The sequence below is a fragment of the Cajanus cajan genome, chromosome 5, assembly GCF_000230855.2.
Source record: "Cajanus cajan strain Asha chromosome 5, NIPB_CcT2T_4, whole genome shotgun sequence".
NCBI classification, from domain to species: Eukaryota; Viridiplantae; Streptophyta; class Magnoliopsida; order Fabales; family Fabaceae; genus Cajanus; species Cajanus cajan.
The window spans coordinates 67,933,051-67,944,814 of NC_138521.1; the positions used below are offsets into that span (position 1 = coordinate 67,933,051).

The 11,764-nt window shown below is 30.1% G+C and overlaps 2 protein-coding genes across 2 annotated transcripts; one reads left to right on the forward strand and one right to left on the reverse strand.

Annotated features, from left to right (window-relative positions):
• Positions 1–1,736: 1,736 nt before the first annotated feature.
• Positions 1,737–8,753, forward strand: LOC109807584 (putative flavin-containing monooxygenase 1). The gene is made up of 5 exons (XM_020370129.3): positions 1,737–2,903; positions 3,321–3,561; positions 6,882–7,060; positions 7,192–7,541; positions 7,822–8,753. The coding sequence occupies exons 1-5, from the start codon at positions 2,463–2,465 to the stop codon at positions 8,162–8,164; spliced, it is 1,554 nt and encodes a 517-aa protein (XP_020225718.1). The 5' UTR covers positions 1,737–2,462; the 3' UTR covers positions 8,165–8,753.
• On the reverse strand, positions 8,441–11,045 carry PRXQ (Thioredoxin superfamily protein). Its single transcript, XM_020373060.2, has 4 exons — positions 10,751–11,045; positions 10,528–10,665; positions 8,993–9,082; positions 8,441–8,908 (listed from the first exon to the last, which is right to left on the reverse strand). The coding sequence occupies exons 1-4, from the start codon at positions 10,943–10,945 to the stop codon at positions 8,690–8,692; spliced, it is 642 nt and encodes a 213-aa protein (XP_020228649.1). The 5' UTR covers positions 10,946–11,045; the 3' UTR covers positions 8,441–8,689.
• Between the last annotated feature and the right edge of the window lie 719 nt (positions 11,046–11,764).

Consider the following 11,764-nt stretch of genomic DNA (forward strand, 5'->3'; position numbering starts at 1 on the left):
GAACTTGAGTTGAAAGTTTTGCATGGTCAACACAAAAGAAAACCGCTTTGCTTCATACCCATTGTTTTAGTTAAATTATTATCATATAATATGTATTTAATCAATTAACGTACAAATGCTTTTGGACAATCATAACAACCAGTTTTTTCGTCCATTCTAATTATCATTTTCTTACGAATTTGCCAAATTGGAAATTAGCGAAAGAAGACAGTATACAATGTAAATTTTCCTAAAAAAGAATTATAAGAATAGTAAGATTTGCACGAAATACATATATATTTTTTAATTCCAAAGGAGTTAAAAAAGTTACAATGAAGTTGATTAATTGAAGTGTACAAAATGTAAAACGCGAGGTGTTCTCTCTGTGGTCATGTTAGTTGGTTCCACCAATTTTTATTATTCGTGTTTGGACTTTTTTTTATTGTTTTTAATTTATATAGTCTTTAATTTAAAGGCAGTCATATTCTTATTGTTCACACCTGATTTTGATCAACGTACACATGATCAAATACTAAGATCCCTTTTAGGTTTGAGCGACTAATAAATATGAGGCATAATACATCACTTAAAATTTGCACCTCAAGGTACTTCCTTATCTACGTTCATGAATATTTAACGATTAGAGGGTTCATTTTCTATTAGAAATACCTGATCATGAATTCATGATTATGCTCAAATAACATAATTGTGACTTACTCGATTACAAATAAAGTGTTTCCATGCATATTACCAAATAAATTTTGCATTATATATATATATATATATATATATATATATATATATATATATATATATATATATATATATATACATATATTCACCCTCATTAAGGTGAATTCAGTTTGAGAAGGCTCAACTACATCACCTCCCAATACTCTTAATCTTCTCCAAGCATTTTCCATGGCACGTTGACGATCGAGAAGCTCCATTGCTTACATGTTACTATTTGTTCAACAAAATGAATTTCCTTCAGAAGAATCAGAAACATATTGAAAAAGCAAATGGTTGACCAATATATAAAAAGGCATATTTGAAAACGAACAAAGTCCTTTGAGATACTAGTGGTGGACATGGTTGAGTTGGTTTTTAGGAAACATTTAAATTAAAGCCGATCAATGTTAATCGTTTTGAATTTCAAAATTTTATTGATAACCTAAACTGAATTAATACAATCATATTCGGTTGGTTTAGATTGGGTCACTCGATAAAGAATGGAAGAAAAAAAGAGAGGAAATTGTAGTATATGAATGAAAGGTTGATGAATAATATCATAAATTATAATTAATTATAGAATTACACGACATAAAAATTTAAAATTATAAAATCATTCATTTTTTTTTATTTTTTATTTTTTTATAAATAGCATAGGTTTCGATTCTATACCGTTGATTCCAACTAGCTCAATTTTTTCTTTTCGATCTAGTTTGGATTCATGAGGTCATTGAATCAATTACCCCTGTCGATCGGATACCCATTTTTCAAACCATATTTACACCTTATTATTATTATTATAGAAGTATACATTGTTTTCTTGTAATCCCGATTTTTCAAATGAAAGAGGAAGAAAAGAGCGAATAAAATAAGATGACAGATATAATAGACAGAAAAAGTACTATGGATAATATTATATTATATGCACAAGTAATCTCTTTTCACACCCTACTTTCTAAGTCATCGTACATTTCTTTTTAATATTTTTTAATCATATCATCTAGTCTTTCTTTTAACTGCAATTTCTATCATTTTAAATTTCTTTTACCATAAACATTAAGAATAAATTAAAGTAAATTATTTGGATGATGGTATATACATATTTCATTATATACCACAAGTATCAATTAATATTTTTTATTTTTTATTCTTCTCTTTTTATCACATTATATTATTTATTTTTATCACATCATATTATTTATTAACACAATATTTAGATACTATGTCATAGATGATATTAGTATTGCTTTAAAATCAAAATCAAAATTTTATTTTAATAATATACATTTATATTTAGACTTTTGTAATATATGTAGTATCAAAACATTACCTATATATTGTATCTAAGTCTTTATATGAAAGTTACACGGAGATCGATTGATGTAAAATTGTTCTAATTAACTTAATCAGATATCTTAAATTTGATTTCTAAATTCTAAACTCTAAACTTTAAATCTTAAACCCCACACATATAAGTAAGTTAAACAGGGAGAGAAAACTTTACTGCTTACTATGATTCTACTTTTCTGATGGTTGCATACAAGGTGGGGGGGTGTTTGTGGGCTTCTTTGTTAATTTTGTTTTTCTCTGGTTGTAAAAGTCTACGCCTTGTGATGTCACAGTGACTTATACATATGCAGGTGGAGTATCTATATATAGCGATGTAAGCCTCGCATTTTGATTGCAAGCATTTATCTCTTCACATACATACATATACATACACTTTCAACCTGTTCTCACTTCCTCAAACTATGGCTAATAATGCCGAAAACCATCCCATGTTGGTTTCAAAAATCTGTATCATAGGAGCTGGAGTAAGCGGCATAGCTGCTGCGAAACAGCTATCCCACCACAACCCTATTGTTTTTGAGGCCTCAAACTCCATTGGTGGGGTTTGGAGTCATTGCTCCTATAACTCCACCAAGCTTCAGTCTCATCGTCGTGATTATGAATTCACTGATTTCCCTTGGCCTCAAAGAGATAACCCTGATTTTCCCACCCATTTGGAGATACTTAATTACTTGCATTCTTATGCACACCACTTTGATGTGCTCAACAACATAAGGTTCAACTCCAAGGTGGTGGAAATCCGGTTCACCGGCAACCGGGATGTTACTGGCTTTGGAAGCCAGCTTCCCGGTGACCCTGTGTGGGAAGTTGCTGTGCAGACCAATCACTCACACACTATTCAGGTCTTCATGATTCATCTCCACCTTCTAACAAATAAACTCAACTCTCTACCTTCAAATTAAACTCTTTGCTATATATCTATGTATACCTAGGGTTTCACATATATATTAATGTGTGTAGGTTTTTAGAAACATATTTCGCATATACTATATTAAATTATCTGGCAGTTCAGTAATAAAATTTAAACTTAAGACTTTATACATGTTAACATGTATAAAGATATATTTCTACTGCTCTTTTCGAAAGAAATAAGTGTGTTCTTAACATAATTAATTTACTAAAGGGCAGATGTTATGATAAATAATAGTACATGAAGTTTGATTTTAGAAGCTAATTAAGTTTTTATTCAAAAAATAGTAGTTACGTAAATAAGTTGAATTTTAGTGCATGCAGTGAATCTGATAATGAATTAATTCCAGTGGTATGGGTTCGAGTTTGTTGTGGTTTGCGTTGGGAAATATGGGGACATAGCGAAGATTCCAGAATTTCCACAGAAAAAAGGGGCAGAGGTATTCAAAGGGAAGGTGATGCATACTATAGATTACTGCAAACTGGACAAGGAAGCTGCTACTCAACTTCTCAAAGGGAAAAAGGTAGTGGTCGTTGGTTTCAAAAAGTCAGGTCTTGATTTAGCCATGGAGTGTGCACAGGCAAACCAAGGTATAATCTTATTACTTTTTCTTATTTCTAAATAATAACTTTATTAATTCTTTTATATTTACTGTTTGCTTCACCCGTACAATGCATGGAATTATTTAGGCTATATGTGGAGACTTTTTTATCCAAATCTATTTATATGTCATACATGTTATCGAGATTGGTGATGTTTTTATTTGTTTTAATTGGTCTTTTTTTTCTTTTATTGAACCTACTAAATTTAGACTTATAATATGAAAAAAAATAAAGATGTTTATTTTTTATTTTCTGTTTTTATAATTAATAAAGAGTAATAACAAATTTTCAAAATTAATTTTTCTACAATAATATCATTTGATAATTATTATTACTACATTGGACAAATGTAAAAATATCATTTTATATTTATTGCTATTAAATATACAGCTGAAAGTAACTCTGATAAAATTAATTTTAATTAATTCGGCTTATTCAAAAAAAACAAAAAAAAAGAAATCAAACTGTTGATATTTTAATTTTGAAAACGAAATGCTGTCAAAGATAGAGAAAACATTTGGTGGTAAAAGTTGCACGCATTAACGATCGGTTGAATGATGTAAAATATTAGATACTATGTATATTTTATGTATATTTTGTGAAGTATAAAATTAAAAAATATTATGTTTTATGAGTTATTTTTTGTTCCCCTCAAATTATGATTGGTTAAGAAACATTGTAATAAAATTGTCCATGCCAAATAGTATTATTATTTTAAAAATTACTTTTTCTTTGATTACTGATATTTATTTATGTATTCTTTCTTTTCAAAGTCAACTTCACAATTTTTTTTTTTTGAAATAGTATTTTATTTTATTTTACATTTTTGAAGCTGTTCTTAATTTGGAGAAATTAAACAAATAAATCTTGTAAAATAACTTGGGGTGTTCTTCAATTCGTGGCACCTATAAATTTGCGAATTCCCTCTTTGTATGGTCTTTTTGAAAACATGGGTGGTAGATCAATGCATAAACAATTAAAATCTTTAAAGATATTTTAATGTTAAAAATTGAAATATTATATATAAAGTCTTAACTCTGAATCGTGTTATTGCAATTTTTATGAATAAAAAAAGATTTAAATATATTTTTAATCCTTATAAAATTGATGATTTTAATTTTTGATTTCTTTAAATTTTTCTTTATTTTTTATCCTTTTAAAATTTATAAACATTTTTAGTCCTTATAAAATATGTAAATTTTGATTTTGATCTTTATAAAATATTTTTATTTTTTTTATTTTTATCCTTTTAAAATTTAAATTAACTATTTTTAGTCTATGATCATTTTAAGGTAGATAAATAACATTTATTTTAAAGATCTATAATTTTTTTTAGAGATGTTAAATATAATATGATATCAGTAATAACTGTAGGTAATACTTAAGATAATTACTTAATTTTTTAATAAATAAAGTAGCTTAAAAATGATTACACAAAAATAGAGACTAAAAATAATAATTTTAGTTTTATAGAAATGAAAAACAAAGAAATTTTTTTACAAGAACTAAAATTAAAACTTGACAATTTCATAAAAACCGAAAACATATTTAAGCCATAAAAAAATATGAAAGTAATTATTAACCAATAAGATTGAAACCAAGTCTTTTGGTCTATTAGTTATAAGGTTATCCGAGACATGTAAGCTCAACTTGATACTCTTAAATTTAATTTTTATTTATATTAAAATAATGTTTAATTAGCAAAAATTACATCTTATGAATGTAGATTAATTAATCCTTAATTATCAATTTTGATAGATGATTTTCATAAAAAAGAAAAACAATAAAATTGGATTTTTGCAGAATAAATCTAGCCCAACATCATATGACTAATGGGGGTTCAAATCTATGTTGAGAGGAGGTTACATTTAATAATCAACAGTATTCAATACTGCTTCCAATTCTAAAACAATATACTTGTAGAGGAGAAAAAAAGTGAAGGAAATTATTTATGCATGTGTGTAAATCGATTTTCTTCTGTTTTGGCTAGTCACAAAGGTGGCGTTCAATGGTCCCAATTGAAAATCTTTCCTTTTATTTATCATCATGTGCTGTGGAAAATGATGACAATTTTTTCATATTCCGACCAGTGCTTGTTGTTTTCCGTTTGCTTTTATTTTCTATGGCAATGTCATTTTCACAAAAGAATTTTTGGTTGTTATTGAATGTTACTCGTAATACTTATAAGTATGCGGTTTATTTTCCAAGTTGCCACTTGCATGGTTTGATTGCACACTATAGTTTTCGGTTCTGTTGTTTTCATATATATTTTATGAATAAAAGATGTTTTTGACTTGCTACTGTTCTTTTCTTTTCATTTAATATAATAATTATAAAAATTGACGCGAAGCTGATATGGGAAGAACTTATAGGTCATATAAAATAGAATTCCACGCATCAGTTTTGACTTTCATCAATATGTTTGGGAATGGCTTTCAAGTTTCAACGATGGATTCCAATTTCCAACTTTGATCTTCACATGCAGACATTAGAGCCACGTGTGGCAGTCTTGTCTTCTAACATCATAAGAAAAGTCTACTCAAATTTCAAATGGCCCTCCGCAATTTGGGCTAGGGTCAATCTGTGAATAAAGTGGGCCATACCAGCCTCGCTCCAATTTCTTCTTCGTTGAAATATTTTTGGGCCGGATCAATGTGGCCCATTTCTCTCTCCTCTTTTCCTTTTTATTATTCTAAATTTATATAAATTTTAATAAAGACAAAAGGTAATAGTAGACCGAATAAGTTTAGTACCTTTTGGTCCGACATTTGACAGGTCCAACTTGGCCCATTAGACCTATCATTTGGGCTTAAAATTTTAGTCTAACCTAATTTATCATATTATAAATTTTTTGGCTCGGCTTCATTTTATCATTTCTATGACTTAGATCAAATGAGTGATCATAAATAACTGCAAGTGATTTTCAACTTAAAAATGTGTTTGGTACGTCAGTAACTTATAAGTTACTTTGATTAACTTATAAACTAATTTGACCAGAATTATATATAACACACTATATATTAAATACATTGTCAATGTTTATTATTTTCTTATATCTCTCTTTTTATTATATTATATCACTTTTAATATTTATATTTCTCATTCTCCTTCTAAGTTTTAACTAGTATTCAGTATACACCGTTTTTTCTTCTTCCATAATATATGCAGGAAAAGGAGAGAAACTTCTTTTTCCCACTTATTTTGATTTGAATGTGAATTGTCTCATCTTAAGACAAAGATAATCTAATAATTGTTACCTACATTATTTTGGGTACATAGAATTTATTAGTTTCAACATTGTTTTGAAGGAGCTGAAGGAGAAGCGTGCACCATGGTGGTAAGGACTTTGCATTGGACAGTTCCACATTACTGGATTTGGGGATTGCCATTTTTCTTGTTCTACTCAACAAGATCTTCTCAGTTTATCCACGAAAGACCAAACCAGGGCTTACTCAGAACCCTTCTCTGCCTCATGTTATCTCCATTGGTAAATTACAATTAACTTTTTATCACTATCCTGGATCACATTCATAATACATAGTGTCTTAAGTAAATTACTATTATGCTTGTTACAAGCATAACTAATGCTTTGTTATGTTATGCAATGAGCTATAACAGAGGCGCGGAATTTCAAAGTTTATTGAGTCCTACCTTCTCTGGAAACTTCCATTGGAGAAGTATGGGTTAAAACCAGAACACCCCTTTGTGGAAGATTATGCATCTTGTCAAATGGCCATCATGCCAGAAAATTTCTTTGATGAGGCTGAAAAGGGCAAAATTATCTTCAAGAAGGCATCAAAGTGGTGGTTCTGGAATGAAGGGATTGAATTTGAAGACAACACTAAACTGAAGGCTGATGTAGTTGTTCTTGCAACTGGTTTTGATGGAAAGAAAAAGCTCAAAACCCTTTTACCCGAGCCTTTTTGTAGCCTGCTGGAGTACCCTTCTGGTATTATGCCTTTATACAGGTAACAAAGACTCTTCCATTCATTGTATTTGTTTCCTGACAAAAATATGTGATGAAAAGTGCTAGCAATGTACTCTTTTGAACATATTATTTAGTATTACAATTTACAGATATTATTGAAAATCACAAACTTACGTAGAATTCGTTTCTTATTTAATTAGTGCAACTCATAATTTTGTAGTTTCTAATTAAATTTTAACCAATATAAGAATGCGGTAGAAGTATTGTATCACAGTATTCTTACGTGAGAACTAACAGCTGATTCATGCTAATAATGACAGGGGAACTATCCATCCATTGATTCCAAACATGGCCTTTGTGGGTTACGTTGAGAGTGTCTCAAATCTTCACTCATCAGAGCTACGCTCCATGTGGCTTTCTGGACTGGTAGATGACAAATTCAAGCTCCCAAGTGTTGAGAACATGCTTTCACAAACACTCAAGGAGATAGAAGTGATGAAAAGGTCAACTAGGTTCTATAAGAGGCATTGCATTTCAACTTATAGCATCAACCATAGTGATGAAATTTGTAAAGATTTGGGGTGGAGTTCCTGGAGGAAGAAGAACTGGATATCCGAAGTATTTGGCCCCTACAGTATTGAAGACTATGCCAAGGAAGATTGAATATATAATATAAGCTTACAACCACTCTCTTAGTGACTACATAAATAGTATGAGAATAATAAGAAAAAAAATAACGGCATGTTATTGTTATCTAAGAAAGAAATATATCAGTAGTCATTTTTATATGAAAATTGTGGCTAAATGCCATTTAGACGTTTAAGAGTCATGTTCCATAGATGTAGTCATATGTCAACTCCTTCAAGGTTTCAGCAACTTTGTTCAAGTTAAGTCATATGTATTGCTGAACCTTTTTACAAATAGCAAATTCAAATCATATAGAAATTATAATGGATGGTCACTTTATTAATTGAAGCTAAACACACGATGTGCAAAAGATACATACATAATCTCACTGTATTTGTGGCAAATGAAGGCATTATTTCCATCCGGAGAGGTTATAAATGTTTGCTCTCTATAGGAGAATAGTTATCATGACCTTCATGTGAATGTGATCAAAGGCTCCAAAATCAGCTACATAATTACAGTGGTTACAAACTTTCATAGAAAGCAAAAGAATCAGAAGCCTCAAAGGCTCTGAAGTATTTTGAGGGTCTCATCAATATGCTTTTCTGGTTGGAACTGGTTATTGTAGACGAGCTGAACCACCCCATTTTTGTCAATAACATAAGTCTCTCTTCCAGGCAACGATCCAAAGAAATCACCCGGCACTCCCCATTCTTTCCTCACTTTGTTACCCTCGTCACTCAACAATGTAAATGGAAGTTTGTACTTGCTGGCAAATGCCTGCATTCCATGCAATGCATTCAGTATAAAAATAATATGGTTAATTAAAAAACAAAAAAACACAGTGAAACTTTTGAATTTTACCTTGTGAGAGGAAGGATCATCTCCACTTATCCCAACAACCACTGCTCCTGCTTTCTTGAACTTCTCATATGAATCCCTGAAAGCGCAAGCCTGCAATGAAAAATAGTAAAAATAGACACCGTGGCAATATCAGTAGTACGATATCGATCATTTATGTATATTCTTTTATACATTCTACCACCACCAGGTCTGTATAATCCAATTGTATCATGCCTTTACCATATTGGAATTATATCATAATCCTTCATGTTTCAGCCGCATTTGTGGTCTAAGTCTTAAAAAACGTGACAAATTTTGATTACAACATCAAGGTTTCTTGAGTGTCTGATTGTATCACAACTGATTGTAGCTGCATCAGTCACATTTATCTGCAATTTCCCACGGTATCAAAAAAACACAAGGAACTACAACCCTGAACACAATTTAAAACCTTGGCCTGTTTACCCTATTGGAAATATACCATAATCCTTCATGTTTCATAAACCACCAAAACCCTTATCCTCTTCCTTTTCAAAAGGACAAGAATGCCTTTGTACATCAAATAAATCTTAGTATATAAAGTCTGAAACATGTCATTAAACAGTTGTATTGCCTTTTGTTCATATGCTCCACAAAATAGTATATATAAGGCACCGACATATCTACAAAATGTTGTGTCGGCATATCCGACACATTTTTGACATAACACTTCTCAGACACACCATGACACACGTGCAACACACCTATATCATTTTACAATTAAAAATTAGGCTTAAATATGTTTTTAGTCTTTTAAATTTAAGACAAATTTATTTTTGATCCCTCAAATTTAAAACTATTGTTTTTAATCCCTGTAATTTTTAAAAATCTTATTTTAATCCTCCAGGTCACCAATAACATATATGAAAGTGATTGATTAAGACGATTATGCAATATCAACCGGATTTAATATGAAGTTTTCATTAATAGAAACACCAATAGGTAGATTTTATGTACTAATGTTTGATAAATTTTTAAACAAAATTTGAATATAGGAACTAAAATAAGATTTTTTGAATTTACAAGGACTAAAAACAATAATTTTAAATTTGAGGGACTAAAAATAAATTTATCCTAAATTTGAGGGACTAAAAACATATTTAAACCCAAAAATTATTATTTTCTTTGATTCGGATACCTCTCCAATATAACTTTAACACTTTTCTAACACGAGTTGAACAAGAACTAAAGTAGTGAATTGACGTCTGTTCTTAATTAAACACTTATCTAACACTCCTAATATAAAAAAAAAATAAAAAAATTCAACTTATAAATATTGCAAGACTCATTTTTATTATTTGTGGGAAGAATTATTTTCATAAGAATTACTTGATGATTTAATTTTTAAGAATTATGTTATAAAAAATTGTAAAGTTTATCCATATCGGAGTCCGTACTTCATAGACAGTACATCATACATCTATTGAATTATAAATTTTGAAAATGTCTAGAACTAGAAAACTAAAAAAAATTGGCATCTGAAGCTACATTATTTGACATTGTCTGTAATTGTTTACCTGTTTGGTACAGCCAGGAGTCTCATCAGCAGGGTAGAAATACACAACTATCGGTTTTCCTTTGAAGTTGGCGAGGCTCACATTCTTTCCATTCTGATCTTTGAGTGTGAAATTCGGTGGCTTTGAGCCTTTACTGACCTGTCGAGGAATATATAATACAAACAAACAGTAAGGAATGGTTGGGGGGCGTGGTTTAACAAGATGCACACTGAGCAAAATGTACCTTGGCGAAAATGGAGGGTTTAAGTGAAGAAGAAGAAGGAATTGAGGAAACGGCAGAATGAGATAACTTGAGGCCGAAAAAGTGAGAATTTGGTGGCGTGGAAGGAAGAGGGAGGTTTTGGGAAGATGGGTTGGTGGCAGAGTGAGGGCGAAGCAAGGTGGGAAGATAGTGGTTTGGGAGAGTGAGGGAAGCCATTGGTGAGAAGCCAAATGGAAAGTGTTGGGATGGAAAGAGAGATAAGGAAAAGCGTCAATGGCTGGTAGCTGGTGGATTGCCTTTCTGGCGTGGACAAATTCTGACCCCAACCTTAACTCTTAACCACGTTAGACACAACACAATAAGCCAAGTAGTTTAAGGAAATCTTCTGCATATTTGTCATCCAGTAACCAATAGAATAACAAGGAATTAAAAAGGACCTTAATTTTCGCGTAGAGATTTTTTTAGTACTTATTATTAAGGACCTTAATCTCTCTGCTTTCTTTTTATCTTCTCCATCTCTTTTATTTTCACCCTATAATTTTTCAACATTTTAATAGTTAACCAATAAAAGAGTAAAATAAGTTGTTATATAATAGAAGAATTAACATAATAGTTAAACACCTTACATTATAGACAATCTATTTAACGGAGAATTTGTATTTGAATTTAGTTATATATAAAAATTAATTGAGTAAACAAACATTACAATACTGCAAGTAAGATTAGTATCTCATTAAATAATCTTAATAAATATCGGTGATAGAAAAAAAAAACTTTGACATGTAAAATTTGTAACATATGTTACTTGTGAATTTACATATGTTAAATTTTGTGACTGGAAAATATAAATTAAAATAATTATCCTATAAGAAATCATTTTGGATTTTTATAATTATAAATGATTTTGTATAAAAATTATATCAGATAGATTATTCGACCAATGGTAACTGATAATGTCTGCTCAACAACATTAAGCATTGCGACATCTTTATAAGTTTACATTCTCCCATTTCGACCACACAACTAAATTATGCA